The sequence below is a fragment of the Xenopus laevis genome, chromosome 1L (assembly GCF_017654675.1).
Source record: "Xenopus laevis strain J_2021 chromosome 1L, Xenopus_laevis_v10.1, whole genome shotgun sequence".
Classification (NCBI taxonomy): Eukaryota; Metazoa; Chordata; class Amphibia; order Anura; family Pipidae; genus Xenopus; species Xenopus laevis.
This window is the reverse complement of record NC_054371.1, coordinates 199672836-199698688: the sequence shown is the minus strand read 5'-3', so window position 1 is coordinate 199698688 and position 25853 is coordinate 199672836. Positions and strand designations below refer to the sequence as shown.

The following is a 25853-nucleotide window of genomic DNA, read 5'->3' as shown; positions in this document are numbered from 1 at the left end:
CCGTAATAATTTGCTGCCCTAGGCCTTTGTGGCCTCCCCACAAATCTGGGCATGTATTTATGTCTCTGACTCTTTAGGCTATAGTCAGACAGTTCATTTCCTTACTGGCACTTATATGCTGAAGTATGCATTTCTGTGGTTGTATGTGTATGAGAAGTCAAAGGACAACTTTTTCCAAGCCAACATTTTTTCTTTTTACAATACATTGGAGACTATTGGCATTTTTTCATGGCGAAACCTGGAGAAAAATTTTACTCATCACTATTCAGAATGCAAAAGGCTGGGTTCAGTTTTGCATCTCCCCACCCGTTCTTTCACCTTCTTACACCTCTGCAAGAACAAGTACCGGTTGTACAATGAAGAATTTATTACAGCTCATAGCACCCAGATATAGGTTTGGTGTTAATGTTTTCTGCTGATGGGAAATGAAATGAACCAAATGGCAAGAACAGACGTTAACTTTGCATAACCATCCACACCCTTATTTTACCTTTTATAGCTAACTCTGGGAGCCCAGCAAGCTGGTAAATCCTGTTACTCATCACTAGTGCACCTGCAAGACTGAACACAATTGGAGCAGTACTGTTTGTACAGTATAGCTGGGAGCTTATTGTCTCGAAGGTATCTGCATTTCACATTAGACCATTAGTAATTCAAGATTATGGAACCAACTGAGGTTTTCACTTTATACCAAACTAGATGTCATTCGAAAAAAAAGTTCTATGACAAACAAATTAGATAAACTCAATTGATAATTTAGGTACTGGACAGATACTGAAAGCTCCACAAAACATTTGGCATAGCACAAAAAGTAATCTAAACTCAATTCAACATTAACTCTTCGCCCAAAATCCGAATCCTGCAGAACGTGTTTGGATTTGGCTGAATCTCAAAATGAATCCTAGATACTGGATGGTACATCCTTACTTCTTAGAACTGATGGTCACATTTAGAGGTGAAATACTCGGTATAGATACCAATACAGACAATCTACATATATATATATATATATATATATATATATATATATATATATATATATATATATATATATATATATATATATATATATATATATATATATATACTGTATATCTACACATATCTGACCATATCTAGGCATGTATGGCATTCTTTATATTTAAACCTAGGGACACATCAAATGGCTTGTGCGAGGACCAGCAGCTCTAAACATTTTTATGTATAGGAAACTGTAAAGGAATACATCATTTTCACTTTATACCAAACTAGATGTATTTTCCAATCTAAAAAATGATTTGACCATACTAGGCCCTCACCTTGTCACCCCTAAACACCCATAGCCCAAACCCTTTCTGTACATCAGTATCAAGATACAGACCCTGCACATGGCATTGTGTATTGGGCTCTACATTCTGCAGACTTTTCTTTTTGTAAAGCTAAACTTTGTTTGTGCCCATTTTTTCCCTTAAGGTTCCAGTTATAAGATATAGCCTGAACCCCATTAAAATTATGCAGTTGGCGTTAACATAAAATATAACAAGGTTTTCCTTACCTTCTTCTCTTTGTGATATTACAAGCTACACTCCTTTCGGCAGCATAGCCGAGGTTTCTGCTTTGTCTCGGTGCTGCACCTGAGTACAGCTGGGCAGGTGAAAGGAAAGCAGGCAGGTCTGCTTCATCCACATTGTTTACTTCTGGTCTGTTTCTCTCAGGAGATGCACAAACACTATAATTATTTGCTTTATCTGCCGTGAGGGTGGAGTCTGGCCGGTCTGTAGGTGAGGCTTCAGTATTGGCATTGTCCAAATGAACGTAGTTGATCTCTGAATCAGTCACCTATGCAAAATAAAATGAGTGGTTGCATTTATAATATGGCTGTGCATGCTAGAGAGGGCTACAAAGCTACAGCTAAATATCAAATCAATAATTCTATGTAACTGGTCCTTTAATTAAAGATGAATTGCAGCTTAACCAAAGAATCAGTGTACAAATGCTTTAAATTACTATTGGAACGTGTATCTCAGCCCAAGGCAACCACAGCCCTTTAGCTGTAAGATCTGTGTCTCCAAAGATGCCTCAGTAGCTCCCCATTTTCTTTTCTGCTGATTCACTGCACATGCTCTGTGCTGCTGTCACTAACTAAGCATAGAACAAGCTTCTCCTTTAACAAGATATCAATAAGGAGCCCTGTGCATACATGCTAACATTTCCCTTTAAAGATGGAGGTTTATGAAATACAGCCTATGTGGTATGGCACAGGTGTCATCACTGACACCCAAAAAGTATATTTTAATAATATTTCTCCCTTTGTAAATGTGAATGCAATTTTACATTTCACTTGTCCTCTTTCCTAAATCCCAGGTTAAGGGAGAAAGGCAGAATTCCTATTTTAACATAATCCCCTTCCCAGTTTCGGTGAAGGTGTTACTGGCTAGGCATGCTGTTTCACCTTGCCACTGTCTCCCAGGCTGGCAGGCCACAAACATACTCATCACTTTCCTCAGTCACTACAAGAAGTCAGAAAGAGGCATGGCCTAGCAGTCAAACTGGAGCGGAAAAAAAGTAACTCACCCCATGGGTGATGTAAATGCACATCTCCATAGAAGTTAATGTTATTCTCATAGCCTCTAAAGACTATTTAGGTATTCCCTATGTTATGCACAATTCCACATGAAAATCTCAAGGTATAGTAGATTTAAATAAGGCCTCTTCCTGTTCCACATTAGTCTGAGTCTCTTCATATTTTATTCAATTAGATACATAAGAAAATGTTTTCGAATTTCCTGCAAAATGGCGAAAATGTTTTGAAACGCATAGAAGTCAATGGGCATAAAAATTATTTTGATGCACGTCAATTTCGACGCCCGCAACAATTTTTATACGTGCGCCTATTTTGTCCAAATGCATTAAAGTCAATGGGCGTCCAAATAATTTTGACACTCAACAATTTATATTCACGCACCCAAATTTTTTCGCCGTGCCGGACGTCGGCAAAAGCCCATCATACTTACAATATCAACAACATTTTTATTTGCCAGTTGAAAAACATTTGGCCATCTTTTAACAATACAAGTCCTTTGAGCTGTAACTTACCTCATCCACCACCATACTGTTGGCATACACCTCATCACTTCCATTCAGCATGGCAGAAAGTCTGGATGCAGAAAGAAATGTAGGCGGGTGTTTTAACCTCTTGAGCACATCTATTGATGAATATCTTTTATCTAGGAAAAAGAATACAGGCACTGTTATTTATTTTTAAGTGTACCGTGGTCATCAATAATGCCAAATTAATTTCCTAAAATAAGCGGTCTCTTTCTGTCAGCCTTAAAGGAATAGTTCAGTGTGAAAATAAAAACTGGGTAAATAGATAGGCTGTGCAAAATAAAAAATGTTTCTAATATAGTTAGCCAAAAATGTAATATATAAAGGCTGGAGTGAACAGATGTCTAATAAAACAGCCAGAATCCAACTTCCTGCTTTTCAGCTCTATAACTCTGAGTTAGTCAGCGACTTGAAGGGGGGCCACATGGTACATTTCTGTTCAGTGAGTTTGTAATTGATCCTCAGCATTCAGCTCAGATTCAAAAGCAATAGATATGACCCATGTGGCCCCCCCTCAAGTCTCTGATTGGTTACTGCCTGGCAGGGCTGGTCCTATCACATGTGGGGCCCAATTGGGACCATGTTGGCGGGGCCCCTAGACAAAGTGTTGCTGGCTACTGACACACCAAGTATTTAGGAAAATAAGGGCATACAGGCACAAAATAGAAAGGAAAGGGGCAGACAAGGTAACATAATAGGGGCACACAGGGTAAGAGAGAGAGGGAGGAAATAGGAGAGTGGACTGGGCCAATTAGTTTGGGGCTGGGCCGATTCAGCTTGGGAGCAGGCTTGGTTGGATTGGGGGCAGGCAGGGCCTAGCAAGGTTGGAGGAAAGCTGGGCATATGAGAGTTGGGGGCAGGCTAGACCTATGGATTTGGGGATGGGCTGGACTCTCAAAGTTGGGGGCAGGCCAGGCAGCATCATGTGCTGAGGGAAATATTATCTGTGCTGCCCTGTGGTGCGGGGCCCCCCAGAGGTGCGGGGCCCAATTGGGCCCAATTGGTCCAATTGGCCTAAGGCCGGCCCTGCTGCCTGGTAGCCAGGGTAACCAGTCAGTGTAAACCAAGAGAGCTGAAAATCAGGAAGTAGTGATCTGACTGACATGTTATACATCAAATCACTCCAGCCTTTATACATTACATTTTTGGCTAACTAACTATATTAGAAATATTTTTTATTTTGCACAGCCTATCTATTTACCCAGTTTTTATTTTTACACTGAACAATTCCTTTAACATCAAAAGCCATAGAAAGTCTTCATAAATGTAAAGAGCCCAAGAAAACAGTTGCAGTGGTCAAACTTGGGAGAAACTTCACACGTTACCTTCAAGAATAATTGACCTTATAATGGCTTCCCTACAATGTCCTCTGTTTTGTAGCTTGAAGTTGAAAGGAAAGTCATTTCTACAAAGCATTTATATAATGCTCTTAAAGGAACAATGTCACTAAAAAAATTAAAGTGCTTTAAAATAATTAAAATATCATCTACTCTTGCCCTGAACTGATAAAACTGCTGTGTTTGCTTCAGAAACACTACTTTAGTTTATATAAATAAGCTGTTGTGTAGCCGTGGGGGCAGCCATTCAAACAAGAAAAAGGTTCAGGTTATACAGCAGATAAGCTTTGTAGAATATAATGGTGTCCTACAAAGCTTATCTGTTATTCACTATTCAGCTTGTGCCATTTAGCCCTATTTCAATTGCCTCAATTGTTGCACAGCAGCGTCTTTATATAAACTATAGGAGTGTTTCTGAAGCAAATACGCCATCCTTATATTTTTTGGTGTTACTGTTCCTTTAATGCATATTTTTATATTTTTTATCTATTATATACATACATTATATTTAGATATATATATGTACAGGGGCGCTCCGCCAAGGCCGCTCCTGGTAACTAAGAGACAAATTTCCGGTTTTCAATCAGGATTTGGCTCTTCTAGTGCAGAGAGCACAGCACTAGCGACGTGGACCAATATTAATATATAATATTGAATATATTATATTGTCATTTTAAATCATGGAAAGACAGTTGCATTATGTGATTCTACAGATGCTGTTGCTGGGCTTGCTGTACCATCTGAGGATTGCACTATAATAAAGTGTTATACCTGCTACATGTGACATGCTTTATGCTCATGGTTAAATTACTTCATTTCTGCTTAAAGCACCTGTTTTCAATAATAATAGCTTATGAGGTGAAAGCTGGCACCTAGGAACAAATTTGGGATCATAAAGTCATTAAAATTCTTCTGTGCAGTTGGTCAGTTACAAAAAAACAGTTTCCTAGAACAAAACCAGGCACTGGTTGCTATGGTTTGTGCATCCACAACTAAAGAAATAAGGAATAATGTTTAGCTCTTTAGTTCTTCATGGGCTGATCTTAATCCAAACATTAAACCAAGCATTTCACACCTAGGAATAGGCAATGGTCCAAGCTGTAATTAACCAAAAAATGTTATTTCCACCCATATTCATTTGGTATTTTGTGAGACACTAAAACCTTCCTTCAAAGAATCCTGAGAACAATAACAAGCAACAACATATGATAATTATATGTTACAATCCATAGGGAAAATGTTAAGTCTTTAGTGCCTCAGGCCAAAGCATGTATATAATCAACCTTATGCACGTGGCTAGGGAAAAGAGTCGGTTTATTTGCTGGTTAAAGCTATCAGGTTAGTCTATGGGGTATTTCAGAAGTGGAATGCTGGGTGTCTAAACGTATAAAATTTCTTAAACATACATATTCAATTATTTATCAGGTACAGGGAACAAGGGTCAAAAACACATGTCAAACACAGAGTTGAAAACTCAACAAAAAAGTGTGGTCCTGGCGCACCAGCCCCAGACCTTCAGTGGAAAACATAGACACAGAGGTCACCAAGACCTAAAGTTAAAGGGGACCTGTCACCCTACAAGATGATTCCAAATGATATTCTGTTGAGTTTGACAAGCAAAATAAACTTTACTTACAATATATAAATTATCAGTGTTATTTGTTTCCTTCAGCCTTGGAATTCACAATCACATCAAGCAGGCAGCCGCCATTTTGTGGACACTTTTATTAAGGCAAGCTTTGCATCATCCCAAAATCTTGTTTATGTGCCAGAATGGGAGACCTGATGCGCATGTCCTTGCACTGGCTACACAATTAGATGGTGAGGATGGAGGGGGGAATGTGAGAAGGTCAGTGACATCTAGGAAGTGCTGAATGGAAAGTGAAAGTAAATTACTGCCCATCTCTAAGCCTGAGCCATAGAGGTGGGGCAGGTAATACATGATTGATAGCTGAAATGTTCCAAAACCTTTGTTACAGGTATGGATGCTTTGATAAAGAGATTTTGGTTTCATGTTTCATTTGAAAAGGACTTTTATTACACAGCATTTTATATCTGGGCGACAGGTCATCTTTTAAAGAAAAAACCGTTATTTAAGACAGCATCTACATAGCCTAGGCTTTGGCCTCTGTGGATCTTTGAGTGTCCATCGCTTTCTTGTATATTTACAAGGAACAAGGACTGGTTTTGTCAGGATAACAAGTATGGTAATGTGGAGTATGTACTAAAAAGGAGATGAAATCAAAATATGCGAATACAGGCATGAAACCATTTAGAAACAAGAGGTGCAGCTGAAATGCGAGCATGCGCCTGATAAACTCCTGGTACCAGCAGAACCAGTATCCACTGCCTCTAAACATGAGCAGAAAGGAGTTACCGGGAGCCTAACCACATTACTCCGGTACCTGAAATAAAAGCTGTGTAGGGATTAGCCGTTTCATCTAAATTGTATTTTTTCCGACAGAGTCGCCATGGCATGAAAAGACCACACACATACAGAAAAAGCCTCTAGAATTCTTCATTCTGCTTTAAAATGGTATTAAGTTCAACATGTATTTGTTTGTTTAAGTATTTATTATGCATTTATTTTGTTTGCTGAATGAAAGTTAGCCAGGTCAGACACACTTCCATTTAATTGGCTATAGAGAGCTCCCACAACTCCTTTGTATCATTTTGTATGCCTAGAAATGTAAAATAGGCACTTTTGGGGGATATTTACTAACATTTGAATTGAAAAATTTGCAAAATTTTCAATTGCAATTTTCTTGCAATTCTTACATCTTTGGATAAAAACCTTTAATGTGTTTTTATTGTTCCACTATTTACTAATACAACTTTTAATATGATATAGAGAGAGATATTCTGAGACAATTTGCAATTGTTTTTTATGTTTTATTATAGTTTTTGAGTTATTTAGCTTTTTTTTGTTCAGCAGCTCTCCAGTTTGCAATTTCTGCAATCTGGTTGCTAGGGTCCAAATGACCCTAGCAACTATGCACTGATTTGAATAAGAGACTGGGATATGAATAGGAGAAGATCAGAATAGAAATAAAAGTAATAAAAAGTAGCAATAACTATAAATGTGTTGCCTTACAGAACATGTGTTTTTAGATGGAGTCAGCAACCCAGGCCCGGATTTGTGGAAAGGCCACCTAGGCCCGGGCCTAGGGTGGCAGGATTTTAGGGGGGCGTCGTGCTGCCCAACCACACCCACATTTGTTCAAAAACACTGGCGATGTGCTGGAGATACAATCATTTAATAAATTTCCTGTGCGCCAATCCCCATTGCTCCTGTTCCCCTAGAGGGTACAGGGGTGACGACCGGTAGTGGGCCTAGGGGCGCCCACTATGTAAATCCGGCCCTGCAGCGACCCCCATGTGAACAGAGCTGGACAGAAAAATGAAGGGCAATTGAAAAATTGGTTAGAATTAGCCATTCTATAACATACTAAAATTAACTTAAAGGTGAACCCCCCCTTTATTAGTTTGTGCTGTTCTGTACTAGTGTAGTCATTTTACATCCAGGGGGTTAAGAAGAGGGTTGTGCTTGTAACAGAAATCTAATAAAAGATCACTTGCAAAAATTGGTGATAACATTAAAAAAGACACAAAAAACCTATAGGGGTAATAGTAGGCAAACTGCAAAAAGAAATCAGTTTTTGGTGGAGATCTAGATCAAGCATAACTGTGGTTTTGTTGTATGTCAGATAATGAATGGCACGGCGTTCACACTCCACCCCTAGTTATGTACAGAATGGCTTCTATTTAGATCTTACGCACAGCAATCCCACATTTGTTTAGAAACTGCCTGTGAGTACACAGAGTGCTATTTCATATTGTTTTCCATTTTCTTATACAGTCACCAGACAAAACACCTCCTGTATATTTGTTCAGGTTCATGCAAAAGGCATTACCCCCAGCAGCGGGAATTTGGGTTAATATTTAACAATCATTTCCAGTACACGAACTGTTTCAGCAAGAACTTTTTTGGCAGTTTTTAGCAGTCACGGCATTTCATATCTTGTGCTGTTTCTTTCTTAAGAAAAACCTTTCCTGTGTATGCCGAGAGCAAGGTATATGATTTAGCATATAAATGGTAAATCTCATTTTTTTCTATCTTCACCAAATATTGTCATGTTATTTCAAAAGAAATAGCCAGGGCCATGATGGTATTGTCACTAATTCAACAGATTTATATGCAGGCTGTGGCAGGAGATGTTATGTCTGGTGAACGTATAGGAAAATGGCCCAATCACTAGCAATGGCTCATCATAGCAGGAAAATCAGACAAACACTGCAACAGGTACAAGTCACAGTTGACACTATGGGGCAGATTTACTAAAGGGCTGTCACTAGATTACTACATTCGCAGTAATGGTAATTTACAGGGACATTATCAAGCTACATTATCAACAATCTTATGTCAGTGACATCATATCCTGTATGCTGAAAAGTCATAAAAAAAAAAAAACGTTGTTTTTTTTTTATATATTTTAATGTGGAATTATGTTTAAAAGTTTTCAGCAAAGGATGAGTTCATCTCTATGGGTGCTCAGCCGGATTGAAGCAGGAGGCGTGTATTCTCCATCAAAAATGTGGCTTTATTATAGCAAACAATGTGACAAACGGTGGCAAGTAACCGTGCAAATCAGCCTACGCGTTTCGTGCCCATGACTACCAGCACTTCATCAGAGCTCTGATGGGCACGAAACGCGTAGGCTGATTTGCACGGTTACTTGCAACCTTTTGTCACATTGTTTGCTATAATAAAGCCATATTTTTTTTATGAAGAATACACGCCTCTTACTTCTATCCGGCTGAGCGCCCATAGCGCTGAACTCATCCTTTGCTGAATTGATTCGGGAGTGTGTGCACCTGTAGAGTTCTCGCGGGATGCCGCTGGAGGAGAGACGTGCTTCATAAACGATGGATGGGTGAGCTCCGCTTCATGCATATTCCCCTTACTATATGTTTCACACAAATGTTTAAAAGTTTTAACTGTTAAATATATTTTTTTGTACATTTTTTTTAACCATTTGATGCTCATTCCACATTTGTTTTAGGGTGGGTTCATGTCTAAGACAATAGAGGATCTGTTTTGTATTTATTTTGATTCCTTGGACATTTTTAATAATAAGTGGCCATTTCAAGCAATTTCACCAACATCACTAATAAATGCATACAGTTCTATTTAAATTGACATATGCGTAAGTATTTTAAAAAAAGTTTCACTAGGAAGAAAGTAATGCTAGCCAAAGTTCACTAAGAAATGCCCACACTGACAAATTTTTCCTGACGAAACTTTGATAGCGTTCGTCTCCAGAGACGTAACTTTGCAATTTGATAAATAAGAGTATGTGCTACTAATAAATGTCTGACAAAGTTGGCCAAAGTGTGGAGGAGCCTTCCGTGGTGAAGATTTGCCCCTTAAAGGAAAACTATACCCCCCAAACAATGTAGGTCTCTATTAAAAGATACTGAGTAAAACAGCTCATGTGTAAAACCCTGCTTCGTGTAAATGAACCATTATCATAATAATATACTTTTTTAGTAGTATGTGCCATTGGGTAATCATAAATAGAAAATTGCCATTTTAAAAAATAAGGGCCGCCCCCTGGGATCGTAGGATTCACTGTACTCACATACAAACCACATGTTAGGTCACATGAGCCAATTAACAGACAGAGTTCTGCCTTTTGCTTCCTCACTTCTTCCTGTTACAGTTAGTGTTGTAGTATTTCTGGTCAGGTGATCTCTGAGGCAGCACAGATAGAGTCACGAAATGGTGGTTCAAGGCAAGAGATGTAAAAGGGCAATATTTACTTAAATATATATTCCAGTTTGGTAAGATTCTTGAATATGTCATTCAATTTGATATAAACTATCTGTTGCTTAAGTATTCGTTTTGGGGGTATAGTTTTCCTTTAAGTAAATTTGTTCCTTTGAATCAAAGCCAAATCCTCCTATACTTGCTTTTATTGGTGCACACAAGAAGCACATTGCTTTGCAGGGATTTCCCATCTTTTAGCTCAGTCCCTGCTCTAGTGGAGCTTACAATCTAAGGTCCCAGCCATATTCACACAGCGCACACAATATGTTGTTTTATTAGGAGCCAATTAACCTGGGAGGAAACCAGAGTGTCAGAGCCTAGCTGCACTTATAGGTTGGAGTCCAGACCAAGGAGGAAGCAAGTATGCAGAAAAGTCCAGTTTGAAGTATCCAAAGGAGTTGAGAGTTCATGTCATATCCAGGCAAAAAAGATCAGGGCAAGCAATGAAAAGCATAGTCAGGAACAAAGCTGGGGGTCAGGAACCAATGAATTAAGCAGAAAAGTAATTTAGGAGCACACATGAGCTTTACAAAGAAAGATCTATATTTGGGCATTGAACCCACGACTCTGGCGTTCTTTTCTTTTTAATTTTTGTGCCGAAACGATGATGTCACACTTTGTGATACGCCGTTGCGAAGCGTCCATGTGCGCCACCATCTTGGAACCAAAGTGGAACTCTGTTCCGGAGGGCTCCTGACACCGAGCAACCAGAAGAAAGTCGCACAGATAAACCAGTACAATCATATATAACTTAGCCTATATGGGCTTTGCCCCTAGACTTATACTATACTTTTGTAGCTTTGTACTGTCTTGTATTTGTTACATTTGCCTAATTTATGTTTGTTGCATTGTGTTTATTTTACTTCATTGTATTGAGCAGCACTGTAGAACATATGCTAGATAAATAAACTTTTCAATAAACTGGCACCTCACATTGCGGGTATGATATGATTATCATCATATCATAACTTTTTTAATCATATCTTTACATTTCCCCAATGACAATAATAAAAAAATTACAGTATAATTTTCCATTACTTTGTTTCCTTTAGTTTCAGTCTTGAGTAAATTGCTTTCAAACTGTCTTGCTACAGCTTTCCTTATTTTTTATTTCTATTACCTAGTGTTACATTTCAATTAAAGAAAACAAATTATATTTTATCTATGGTTCATGCTTGATTCATATATTTAATAGACGCTTCTGTAAAGACAGCCAGATACAGAACAATGCACTACATTGTCAAAACACAATAGAGCACAAAATGTAAAATATATATGAATGAACAATGTTACAGCTATAATTCCTGCAGACTCTTAAAAACCCATTGTTGCAAAGTGAGCTGCTTGGCATGTCTGTAGATGCAGAGAAGTATCCACTAATCAGTGTTGTAGGTAATATTGACTAAAGTTCTGCTTTGACATAAACTTTCAATATACTAACCACAGCCAAACCCATTTCATGGTTACACAGTTAATTTGGGTTGAAAAAAAACAAAACAAAAGCCCATCAAGTTCCACCCTTCATAATGGACCCCAGTGCACATATATGCACATACTTACACAGGCCTATCTATACAACCACATATATCAACTTTATATACCAATATGTGTACTAACTATAGATCTTGGGATCAGAATAGCCTTGGATATTATAAAAAGAAATACAGACTTTTTTCAAATGCTTAGCATATTTTATTTTTAACCTTTTTTAATAAATTAAAGTTGAACTTAAAGATTCTGAACTGTTACAATTTGCCATATTAGTTGATACATTTCTCAGCAGCATCTGTGGAATATTATCAACTATTGTATCAATTCTAAAAGCTGTCTTTAAAGGTATTAAAAAATGCAATCATTGTTAAGTTATTTACCTGACAAGTTAGCGTTTTTCTCTGTGACATCTTTTAGTACAGGCGCAGGGGGTCGTTGACCCCTTTTAAGACAGGACCACGTCAGAACGCTGAAACACTATATAATGCAGAGTATGGGCAGTAGGAGCTTGAAAACGTGCTGCGCATGTCTACGTTATCTGCTAATTTACATAGCTTGCCTCCTATTTGTCACAATCTTTACAGGAAGTAACATGACAGTAGTCATAGGGAGACTGAAAGTACTAATGGCAGTGGCACATGTAGCTTTTCTCCTACAATGTATCTTACCCAGCAGAGAAACACTATAGGGGTTATTTACCAAAGTCAAATTTTATCTCAACAATTTCTGCTACAAAGTCCGATCAAATCCGATCTGGGTTTTTTATGTTTATTTATTATTGCATTTTCCCAAAAATCTGCTTTTTGGGAAAAAAATCAGATATTCACAATTTTTTCACCTAAAAAAATCAGATTTCTTTTGCTTTTTGCCCAAAAACTCCGAAAACGCTTGGGTATTGCACGAAACCCAGCGCACATCAAAAAATCATTGAGACTTCTCCCATTGACTTATTTGCAACTGCGACAGGTCAGAGATGCCAGATTTTCTGATTCAGACTTTTCCATCCTTGGGGTTTAGTAAATTCTGAAAAATTCAGGATTTTATAAAAGTCAGATATTATTTAAAAAAATCACAAATTTTTGAGTTTAGTAAATAACCCCCTAGATGTGCCAGTGGTTTTAGGCATTAGGACTTTCAGAAACAAATAATCTGAATTCACTAGTTATGAAGTTAACGGTCTTTCTTCCAAAACACACTGCCCCAGGAACTGCAATTAACTGTATGACGCAAACTCATAAAATGAAACAAATCCGCCAAGCATCTGGCAGAGTTTTCACAACACAGCTAAAATACTTAACCCATTCCCCTCCCCCCAAAAAAACTGTGTAAAGAGAAAAGCAAAAGAATCGATGATCAAACGTTATGGTGACTGCAGTAACCATAGTCCTTTCTTCAGGTACAATTTTTTTTGCCGAATTCGTTCTGGTGCAATCATCCATCAGGGCCCTAAGGTGGTGCAGGCACAGGTGCAATCACACCCGCGGCACCCCGGTTGACTGTATGTTTGGGGATCAACGGTCAGATAAACTTGGACTTGAAATGTATACTGAATCAGCTGACATAAAAAGAAGTAAGATAATCATCTTGGAAAAATCCAAACTGCCCATGAACACTACAGACAATATCACAACAGCGAAGTCCAATTAAGCACCCATTTCCCCAAAACCCCATTCCTTTCTGGTTCTGCGATCCAGAGCCAACCTCCACCAAGGCAGAATAAGTGAATACCGGTAGTTACTGAATAATTCAGAATAACTGAATTTTACTGAATGCCACTAGTAAAATATATACAATGAAAACATTTCTATAATACATGAAATAAGGCAAATACCATATTTATGGTATACAGAGACATAGTCCCACCTTACAAGTTTATAAAAATCTTGCTCTGTGCAATGAATTTCAATGGAAATGTGTTTGTGTTCCAGAATTCCAGGCACATCTACCATACACCAAACACACGTGTATTTTACTGGAAACAATGGCACTCTGACTAAAAAAAGTTAACTAACCACTTTCTATAAAAAGTAAGATTTTACCATTGCTAAAACACAAATAGTTCCTCTAAAACATCCTGATTTATTTCAGCAAATTATAAAACTTCACCCTGACAGAGAACACAGCTTCCAGGCAACTATTAAACAGACCTGCAGTGAACATTTTAGAAAATATTCTGTTCTGTACTTTGTACAAATAGATTTGGATGACTTTGTGGCTTTAAAGGGATACTGACACGCTAAAATATGCCGTTTTTTTTTTTTTTGCTGATGTCAATGAAATGCCAATAAGGTGCAGGTGTACAACTGTATCAACTCTCATTGCCATCAAATGAAAGCAACACACAGAAATCCATAACATTTGTAGCCACTATCAGAAAGCCTTGTGTCCAATCCTATAAATAAATTATGAATATAATAATGTCTGCCCTTACGGTGCAATAATAGCCCTTGGTGGGTGACTTTTTTTTAATTACTTTCCATTATTTATATTTGACTGTTTTTCCAAAATCTAAGTTTAAAGTTGAATGTCCCTGTCTCTGGTGTTTGAATCTGACAGCTCAGTAAATCAGGTGCAGACTCTGAACTGTTACACTTTTGCAACATTGAGTTGATACATTTCTCAGCAGCATCTCTGGAGTATTAGCAATTATTCTATCCATTCTAACAGCTGTCGGTAATGAAACTCAGAGAATCTGCTCAGCAGGGACAAAGATAAGAAATGTATCAATTTAGAACAGTTTACAGGGTCGGTGACCCCTGCTCCCAGAGCTGCTTTAGAAGGTTAAAAATGACACTTTATACTTTAGTACAGGGGTGTCCAAACTACGGCCCGCGGGCCAAATGCGGCCCGATATCCATTTTTAATTGGCCCGCAGCGTGCAAAAATCCCTCCCCCTCTCAGCATCCAGAAAAAAAAGTTTCCTGCCACGGCGTCATTGAGAGGGCGGAACCTACAGTGCTTCAGTGTAGACTCGAGGAAGCTTGTCCTAAACTCCGCCCTCCCCGTGACTGGAGTTTAGTGTAGTGCGGGGAGGGAGGGGGTGCCGGTAAACAACTGAAAGCATGGCTGGATTTCGTGCATCTGATGAACTGTGAGTAACTGCTCGGTGCTTGGCTTGGGGGAGGGGTGGATTTAGTGAGGCTGCAGCCGGGCAAGGGAGTCAGTTACAGATCGAGTGTGTGAGTTACTGTGTGTGTGTCTGTCTGTATGTGTTTCACTGTGTGTGTGTCACTGTATGTTTGTGTGCCTCACTGTATGTGTCTGTCATTGTGTGTGTCACTGTATGTATGTGTTTCACTGTGTGTGTGTGTCTCACTGTATGTGTGTGTGTGTGTGTGTGTCACTGTATGTGTGTCTGTGTGTGTCACTATATGTATGTGTTTCACTGTGTGTGTGTGTCACTGTGTGTATGTGTGTGTCACTGTATGTATGTGTGTCACTGTGTGTGTGTGTGTATGTGTATCTGTCTGTGTGTTTGTATGTGTGTGTTACTTATTTAAAATTTGTAAAATGAACATGGTAATCAGGGGGTGTGGCCACAAAATGGGCGTGTCCACAGTGAGTGGCCCGGCTGTTTGTATATTTTACCACATATGGCCCTTGGTGAAAAAAGTTTGGACACCCCTGCTTTAGTATTAGAAAAATGGTGACAGAGAAAATAGTGGAAACAGTCGTTATTTCTGGTGATCTATCTGAAACCAACTAGTAGTTTGAAGGTGAACAACCCCTTCAACATAAATGCCGAGCGATCATCCTTCCGGCTGTTCATTCACTATAGGAAATTATTTATACTTGTATGGCCATATTGAAGGGGCAGTATACCACAATTTGAACATGATTCAATGAATAGGGCTTGTGCTGAATATGATTTAAGCATACAGTATTATTTTTACTAGGAAATATGTATGTTTTGTTATTTCTTGCACTAAACAGGTCAAAATCTGAAATGGAAAGGAAACCACATTTTATTTCATGTTCCTGCTCCCTGTATAAACAAACCATTCTCTTCCCCTATCTGCTGTATTTGTTATGCTTTGTTATGCTTTTACAGAGGGCTTCTCAGTGGACTGGTGATATGTTTTCAATGTGTTTTTAGGAAGTAGCATGTGAGTTTACTTTTTAATTTTGCCCTGTTTAGTAAGAAACATAAAAAATTACAAATATTTCACAATTAAAATAGGCAAATAGCATGTTTAGCTCCTACCTTATTCATTATGGGGCTGATTTACTAATGTTATAATTTCTTTTCTTTTTTTTTCGTTTCAATGAATAATATTTTTTAGTGCTAAAAACAGTGGATTATATTAGTGGATTATACTAATTACTCTAAACCACGAAAAAATCATAAACTATTAAAAGAAATAAACATGAAAAGCACAAACAGAAAACGTTGCCATCTAAAAGGTGGCGAGGTCATGAAGAAGTCAATAGGTGCTGTCCTTTCTCAACTGGAAAATCTTTCTGTGCTTTGTGTTTTTTGTGGCTTTCAGGTTTTTCTACAGTTTTATTTCTATGAAAATTCTTACGAAAACAAGGATTTTGAGGGTTTCGTATCCTCATTTGGATTCTTTTCACATTCTTTTTTTCATTCATGCTTTTTATATGGTTAGGTTGTTTAAATAAATGACTTGCCATTCATGGTTTTAGTGAAATTTTTTTTTTTTTTTCGTGGTTTCAACAACCACTAAAACTAAAAACAGAATTTTGATAAATGGGCCTCTAAGGGCCTAATTTTACTGATTATTTTAATTTAAAAAGTCCAACCAAACAACAATCCACGATTGTACCTTATTTATTGTTTAAAAAAGCTTTCTCCCGAAAAGACCAAATTCTTGGATTTTTTCCAGAAAAGTCCGAAATTTTGAGCTGATTCCAGCGCAGACGACAGAAACTTCCAAATAGGATAGGGACTTCTCCCATTGACTTATATACAACCTCGTTAGGTCAGGGAAGCTGGATTTAGGATTCAGACTTTTTACATGCTCGGAGTATAATAAATCTTCAAAAAATTTAAATTTATTACTGTCAAAATACGATACTAACATTGCAACTACAGTATCCTATAAGAAATCATGATGAAAACTTGAAACCCTGTTCTATGTTTGATTGCATCTTTTCTTGATGGTCAAGAAATTTTGATACACTCTGTATGCTTGAAAACTGAATAAAACCATTTAACAAAAAATGTTATACTATTTAATTATTTAAACAAATACCAAGGATTTAAATAAAGTAATAAAAGATAAAGATGAATAAAAATGGAAGCAGGAGGAAAACAGTAGCAGTAAATAAAAAAACCTTGCAGCACAGTTTCTGCGGTTTTATGTTCCTGTTTGTCCATAACCTTAAAGATTTGGCGAAAACAGTAGCTCACTGGGCAGCACAACAGCCACGTACAGAGTGATTCTCCCGTTAGATGGGCACATTTTACCTTTGGACTTGACGTCAGCAGCTTATTGATGCATAAATGGCACGATAATATGCCTTCCCCGATCTAACTTGGGCTCATATATACTTAAAAAGTTGGGCAGGGTAGAAAATGACATGAGATTAAGACTATACAGGTAAGGGATCTCTTATCCAGAAACCCTTTTATCCAGGAAGCTCTAAATTATGGGACTCCATCCTAAGCAAAAAAGAATGTAATAATAAAACTAGGGATGCACCGAATCCAGGATTCGGTTCGGGATTCGGCCAGGAATCTGCCTTTGTTAGCAGGATTCGGATTCGGCCGAATCCTCCTGCCCAGCTGAACCGAATCCTAATTTGCATATTCAAATTAGGGGTGGGGAGGGAAATCGCGTGACTTTTTGTGAGAAAACAGGGAAGTAAAAAAAAATCCCCTTCCCAGCCCTAATTTGCATATGCAAATTAGGGTTCGGATTTGGTTCAGTATTCGGCCGAATCTTTCGCAAAGGATTCGGGGGGTTCGGCCGAATCCAAAATAGTAGATTCGGTGCATCCCTAAATAAAACAGTATATTACCTTGTATTTGATTCCAACTAAGAGATCATTAATCTATATTGATGGAAAAACTTATGGGATTTACTTACATTTCAAAAATATTTTTTGGTAGATTTACAGGGGAATGTAATTAAACTCAGTAACGGAAAAACTATTCGGAATGCGAAACAAATTTAATATAGCTTTTGCAAACCTGGAAACCTTAGCGACCACTTCCTACAGTGGAAATTGTTTTGCTCTTTGTAACTTTTATTACATTCCCCCCCCTTAAGGTATTGAGATCCAAATTATGGAAAACCCTGTGGAAGCCACATCATGCCTTCAGCTATTCTGACATCTACACAAAGGCACATATGTGTTCATGCCTATATCATTATACTGGATGATTTCAATAATCCCACACATTCAAACCCAGCATACACCTAATTTACCAAAGTTCTATGCACAAAAAACAAACATATGGGGGAATGTAATAAAAAAAAATTCACAATGCGAAAAATTGATCCTCTTTGCAAACAAATTTTCCTTTGCGCAAATTTAATATAGCTTTTGCAAACCCGGAAACTGTTTAGGGACCACTTCCGACAGTGGAAGAAGATTTGCATGTTTTATAGTTTGCGCCAATGCACAGTCAACGTAATAAAACTTATTACTAAAAGTTGTTACGTTTGCTCCGAATGATAACGACGCCGTCAAGCACTTCTTAAAAGTGGGCAATGCGCAATGAAAATTCGTAATGCACAATGAAAATTCGCAATGCGCAATGAGAATTTGCAATGTTGTGAAATGTGAATTTTAATTATTATTTGTGCAAATTGTTTTGCGCTTTGCGACTTTTATTTCATTCCCCTAATAAATCACAAAGGTGTTCAACCACCATGCAGCATTTTTTTTATTTATGTATAGGTACATTTGTGAGTGTGTGTGATTTAGCATTTGCTGTGTGTTAGTAAATGTGCACCAGGGAAGTCATTACTTGATACTCTGTACAAAAATATGGCAAGCATAATCTGTTGGCACTGGTTTTGTATCTCTTGCTCTAGAGTGCTGTTTAAATCATTTAGCATTGCCTTTGATTTAAAGGGCAAGTCAACCCCCAAATAAACGTTTTCCTAATACAAGAAAACAATTGTAAGCAACTTTCCAATATATCTGTATTAAAAATTTCCGGTGCTTTTAAAGTTATTTGTAAAAACAAACTCTATTGAAAGCAGTATTTGAATAACTCCTGGTTGTTACTTTTTAAACAATGTTGCAAAAGTCTTAGTTCCCCAGCAAAGACAAGTCTGTTAATCAGCTGCCTTGTCTTATATTGTATCAATAGTCTGAGCCACCAGGACAGAGAATAGAAAGGGACAGACACAAACACTGCTTTCAATTCCAATACATATACAAATAATTTAAAAACACAGAACATTTGTAATAAAAGTATATTGCAAAGTTACTTATAATTGTGTTTCTTTTATAATGCATTTTTTTATTTTGGGATTGACCTGCCCTTTGACATTAGAGAGAAAATACACAGGTTGTTAGTAGCAGTTATTTACATTCTGAAAGTGAAGTTAGAGAGCATAGCAGTAAATTGTACATTAAGGGGCAGATTTACTAAGGGTCGAATATCGAGGGTTAATTAACCCTCGATATTCGACCAGGAACTAAAATCGTTCGACTTCGAATATCGAAGTCGAACGATTTATCGCAAATCCTGCGATCGAACGATCGAAGGATTATTCGTTCGATCGAACGATTAAATCCTTCGAATCGAACGATTCGAAGGATTTTAATCCAACGATCGAAGGAATATCCTTCGATCAAAAAAAACGCAGGCAAGCCTATGGGGACCTTCCCCATAGGCTAACATTGAGTTCGGTAGCTTTTAGCTGCCGAACTAGGGGGTCGAAGTTTTTCTTAAAGAGACAGTACTTCGATTATCGAATGGTCGAATAGTCGAACGATTTTAAGTTCGAATCGTAGTCGAATTCGTAGTCGAAGTCGTAGTCGAAGGTCGAAGTAGCCCATTCGATGGTCGAAGTAGCCAAAAAAACACTTCGAAATTCGAAGTTTTTTTAATTCGAATCCTTCACTCGAGCTTTGTAAATGTGCCCCTTATTCTCAGTAAATTCACATTTATATATAATTGGGGGCTGCTATATCATCTGGATCCTTTAGATCAACAGTGTGACATGTACCAATGATCTGTACACATGCAAATTTACAGATTCATTTTTACTACAAATTTATCACATCAACGGAAAACTTCTCTTAAAGTATAAATAAAATGGAAATATTAGCTGAAGGAAAAGAATCAAGATTGCGAAACGCTAAAAAAGCAAGTACAATACAAAATTGTGAAGTTGCGTGCTAATCCTGGAATTAATCTTCTAATTTCTGTACTGTCAATGTCCTATGGGACATGAACATAAGTGACACTGCTTGACCGTAGCTAATATATTGGTACCAGTGAGTACAAAACACACTATATTCAATATCTGTATACCTTGTTTAGATGACCTTCTGTGAATCCTCATTTTTGGAAAGGTAGGCCAGGAATAATTGAAAGGTGAGTCTGAGTCTGAATCCATATTTTTTTTGTTCTGGCTATACAGCCAGTTCCTGCAGCTGAAAACACAGATCCTGGTGATTCTTTAGAAACCAAGTCAAGCTGATGGAAAATAAAGGAATGAGCAAGGATGGATCACATTGCCCTCTCTGCCCAGGGGAGGGAGAAGCTGTAAATGTTTGCTCTCTTCAGGCGCTCAGGCATGTAGACAGATCGGGCTGTAAATATTAAATCAAAAAGGGAGACTACAGGGGGAAAAAGAGCTGAGCTGCATCATGGTCCAGAGCTATTTGAAAGGTCAATCTGTGCCAATGAATCATTAACTCACCTTCTCATTTCCATGCTAATGGAAACTGGTTGCACAAAGCTGCAGCTTGTGAGATATACTTGTAAGCAAACAGAGTGAAAGCACTCAGAGCAAACAGATCCCACTGTGTAGGGTAATGTTTGCATGCTACAGGCGAGACTGCCCGCTTATACATCCAGACTTCTTTCTGCTGCTTCTAGGGGGCCAGTCTTCTTTCATCCAACTTTCTCTTGTGGAGAATGGATATTTGGTACAGTGTAATAGGGGGGCAGACGGCATATGAAATGCAATATAGAACGTTGGACTGAGCTTTAACTATTTAGGTACTAAAGTTATCCACAAGAGAGAGTGGGTTAGTAGTGGGGGGGGATAAAATATATACAACTCATGAAGAGACATGAAAAGCTTACCAGCCAGACAGTAAGAAGGACTTCATATATAAATATTTATAAGCTAGCCAAGAACATTAAGGGAAGATTTTTGTACGAAACCCTGGTTACCTTAGAATGTTGTGCACAGGCAAACCCCACCGCCCCTGTAAATGATAGCAAATATCACTTTACACCAATAAAGATGAACTTCAGAAATAAGTCCATTGTGTATATTCCCTGTGCTCATTTTAGACAGTAGCTGCGGGTTGTTGTTTTTTTTTTTAAGATCCTGGCAGTTTCCATGTAACATTGCAGCAATGCATAATGGGATTAGTGAGTGATTTACAACAAGCGGCCCATACTTCCATTGTATCCCTGAACAACAATCTCGGCACAAGTGGCCAGGGACAACTTGTTTTCTACCCCACCAACAGATTCCGAGCGCACACACTCAAGAGGCCTATGAGAGCGGCACAGGAAACCATAATGAATAATAAATGAGCTCCTTTACAGCAGAGATACAATAAACACGTTACTAAGCCGCTGCACAGTGATTTTTTTTATGCCGAAGGGAGCCGGACAGTGGTTCCTTTTAAATGTCACATTTGGAAGCCTATGACATTTGAGTTTGTTAACATTCCTTGCTTCCCTTCAATGGATGTTCTTGGTATGGAAGCCTACAGTAGCACTTCTGTGCTCTGCCTCAAATTAATTCCCAGCTCTGTATTTGTTGGCGAGTTAATGCATAACAATGAGTTAGCGCTTCAAATTAGCATAGTAGCGATTAATAATGAAGGCTACACAAACATGCTGAGCACTCGCCTCAAAGTAAGGCCATTGTCTCCTTGCGGCCATATTAATATGTAAAATCTACTTGGCCGAGGATTTATTATTTGTTACAATAGAGTTTCAACCCCTAAACTCTCGCCATGCCAAGTTCAGCTTTGTCTATGGTTTGGATTGCATTCGCCCACGTTAAATGTATGCAAGATGAAAAGAGATACTTGTTGCGTAAAGGAGAAAAATACTCTTTCATAAATTTTCATTAATTAATGCCATTGCTGCTTCACGTGTTTTTAGAATATTTATTTTTGGCATTATGGCATTTTCACTTATAAGTGGGCGTTATATCATACTACTTGCGTTGGCAAAGCATACTCTAGATTAGGTGGTCACACAAAGATGACATTGTTCTTTGGAAGGCAGCTTGCAATTGTGATCCAATTGAGTTGGACACAGTCAGCTGCTGCAACTATTTGGGCCAAAGCTCTTAAGAAGGTAAGAGAAAAATGAAAACATGGTTGTAATAGTCACCTTGCTATGGTTGGTTCCAGGAGTTGCAGCTACCCTGTGTGTATCCATATATAACCCTGGTTATGTAGCCAGTATCACATTCTCTTCAATGGTTGTGAAATGGGGGGTTCTTTGTGAATATTTTGATTTATTGGTTGCTATGGATTAATGGGCAAAGACTAAAATATTTCCATGTTACTACACAAACTCATCAGAGTAGGTTTTCTTGTTGAATTTCCCTTTCACATGCACACAAGTCCGTTTTAGAGGCCATCCAACTATAACCAAATCATAGCTCCCAGCATCCTTTGCTGGCTGGCTATTAAGGACTACAATGTAACGTGATCACAGAGGGAACTTACAAAAGTGACTTTAAACAACAAACATTTAGTCTATTTAAGGTATGAGATATGTTATGTCCACCCCCCACCATCCATTGGTATAGCAAACCCACAGCCCGCAGGGCATTCCTGAAATGACTGGTATTCGTGAAATACTTGCCTAGTCATATTCACCCATTCTTTCAGTATTACTTAATTGTGTTGTTTAAAAGTAGACCTCATTCTCAGTGATTATGCATGAGCAACGTGTAGTAGGAATGTGTCTCCTAGGCTAAGAGGAAGTAAATCTGTAACTTCTGATTAATCAATAATCTTTCTACAAGCATATGCCAAAGCCTAGGGACTGAGGAGGAGGAATTGTGCCCTTACAGAGGAATTTCCATTTGGAAGACTGTAACTCTACAAATATTCAACATATTTTGAATACAAAATACTGGGTTATGTCAGTGAGACTGATGAATTAACCGCTGTTATTCAAATAAGAAGAAATTGCATCTAAGGGGCATTATTGAGGTGCGTGGGTACCCAATACTACAGCTACTACTCCTCAACTATGACATGTCAACTCTAAAAGCCGGCTTCCCACCTACAATAAGTCCACCTACTTCATATCCACTGTTACTCAGCTACATATGTCCTACATATGTCCACCCAGGAGCAGTTTATCTAGAACATTTATCCTCCAATGTTTTATAAATTGCCACTATAGAACACCTTTTTCACCTACTACAGATCCACGCTACAACACTTCTACTCATATGCTATATATCCACTAGAATATTGCTGTTAGGTGGCCCGGGAGCACTTTAGCTATAATTCAGTCGAGAATTCAGTCTGATGCTTTTTGTGCAACACTTGAATTTAAAAGGCCATTCCCGCTTCTATTCTTTCCTTGCCTAAGCCTTGCTCCTGTGTATTCAAGTGAAGACCAGTATCAGCAGGGGTCTTCTGTCTCACTAAGAGGATTTTCCAGGGCTCCTGGTTGACAGTCTGTTACAACTGCTACTTGTCTGCTAAATATGTCCACACTAGAACACCGCTGCTCAACTACTGTATGACCACTCTATAATATTGCTCCACACATTCTCTATGGGGCACATTTACTAAAGGGCGAAGTGACTAACGCTGGCGATGATTCGCCAGCATGGCCTCATTTCGTTACTTTGCAGATTTACTAACGGGCACAGGCGACACTTCGCTAGTGAAGGAGATAGACGCTAGCATTGCTTCACACTCTAAAGCCAGGCAAATTTTCGCTCTGGCGAATGGACGTAACTCCGTAAATTTGCTAAGATGCAGATTTTACTGAACATTACTCTCTTTTGTCAGACTTGCCTTCGCCACCTCAGACCAGGCTAAGTGCAATGGAGTGCATAGGACTTCCTACTTTTTAGTGAAAACATTTTCTAAGTCCCAAAAAACGCTGGCGTCTTTTCCTTTTTTCAGTGATAGCCTACAAAAGTGCTTAAAAGTTTTTTTTGGTGTAACAGGGTCCCCCCATACATTTTCTAACATATGGAACACAAACTATAGTCTTTATTAAGGTTCCCTGGACTTGTGTAATGCAATGTATTTGTTGCAACATATATGTCCATTAAACTTTATAATCTCCCGCCGTATGCAAATTAGCCTGATCGAAGACCTCTAACGAAGTTGCGCTAGGCATAGTTGAACGCTAGAGCATCTTCGCTTTGATTGCCGACGTAAGGCTAGGGAAAATTCGTCAGCGTTCGGCGCCCTGGACGCAACTTTGCATTTTAGTACATTAGCGTTGCCTGAGCAAATTTTCGCCTGGCGAAGTGTATCGATGGGTGCAAAGCCGTCACTAGTGAATTTTCACCGGTTAGTAAATTTCCCCCTATATGTCCACTCTAAACCACTGCTTCTCAGTTACTATATGTTCATTCTAGAATACTAGTGTCGAATTGAGAAGAAATCGAATCGAGTCTGGCCGTATTTAAATCAAATTCAATTTGAGTTTTCGGGTCAGTACAATTCGTCCGAGTTTTGCATATTCAATTATTTTCATAAATGACCCCCCAAAAAAAACTCACATGAAATCGAAATTCGACCCTTGATAAATGTGTCTGCTCTAGAACACTGCTTCTCTTCTCATATATTTAAAAACATAACATATAAAAATATAAAGTATATTAAACACTGCTACCTAACTACTTCATGTCCAATCGAAAACAAAGCTACTCAAATAATATATGTCCAACACTTCTCTGCACCTATTCTTTGTCCATGGAATGTCTCGAGTGGTTAAACTGGGCAAATCACTACCAACAAGAGTATTTTCATGTCTTTGCCCAACTGAACATCTTATATAAAATATAATAAAGCAAAGAAAAGAAAGAAGGCGGAGAGTGATTATACTTTTACGACATCAATATTGTCATTAGACAAATACAAAATGAAAGCATTTGTTCATCTTTGATTTAATTTTTAGCATGATGTATCAAGCAATATTCTGAGACAATTTGCAATTGGTTTTTATTTTTATTATTTTTGTTTTTTTGAGTTATATAGCTTTTTTATTCAACAGCTCTCCAGTTTCCAATTTTGGCAATCTGGTTGCTAGGGTCCAAATTACCCTAGCAACCTTGCATTAGTTTGAATAAGAGACTGGAATATGAATAGGAGGGGGCTTTAACAGACAGATGAGTAATAATAAGTAGCAATAACAATAAATGTGTAATAATAGTAATAGTAAAAAAATGAAGCAGGAAGGGGTAGGACCTTTAGTATCAGAGAGGGGTTAGCTGGTTGATGAAAACAAAATAAAAACGCAGATTCTGAACTCATATGTTTCGTCTGGTTCCTCAACACAAATGAGGAACCAGTTAAAGAAGGTTTCCTTCTTAATAGTCCACTTAAAAGTCCAATGGTTCACACATGAGGATATTCAAAAGAGACTAGAACATGTTAGGATTAATAAAGGTCCGGAGCCAGATGGTATTCATCCCAGGGTAATTAGCGAGCTTAGCTCTGTGATTGCCAAACCTCTTTACTTAATTTTTCAGGATTCAATGAGGTCTGGCATAGTGCCGAGAGACTGGCGAATTACTAATGTGGTGTCTCTATTCAAAAAAGGATCCCGTTCTCAGCCTCAAAATTATAGGCCAGTTAGTCTGACGTCAGTATTAGGAAAGCTTTTCAAAGGGTTAATAAAGGATAAGATACTGGACTTTATAGCAAATCATAATACGAGTGTGTGCCAGCATGGTTTTATACGTAATAGATCTTGCCAGACTAACTTCATTTCTTTT

General features: G+C 38.1%; 1 protein-coding gene across 6 annotated transcripts in view; it reads right to left on the bottom strand.

The window, feature by feature from the left end:
* arhgef28.L (Rho guanine nucleotide exchange factor 28 L homeolog) overlaps positions 1 to 25853 on the bottom strand; it is a 142148-nt gene that overhangs the window by 47281 nt on the left and 69014 nt on the right. For 4 of the 6 annotated variants that reach the window (XM_018265155.2, XM_018265146.2, XM_018265163.2 and 1 more), the window contains 2 exons: positions 3076 to 3206; positions 1535 to 1818 (listed from right to left, as the gene is read on the bottom strand). In XM_018265155.2, coding sequence (XP_018120644.1) covers positions 1535 to 1818; positions 3076 to 3206 — 415 coding nt within the window. Of the gene's footprint in view, positions 1 to 1534; positions 1819 to 3075; positions 3207 to 20206; positions 20738 to 25853 lie in introns of those variants that run through there. The other 2 variants (XM_018265172.2, XM_018265188.2) reach the window with 2 other exon arrangements.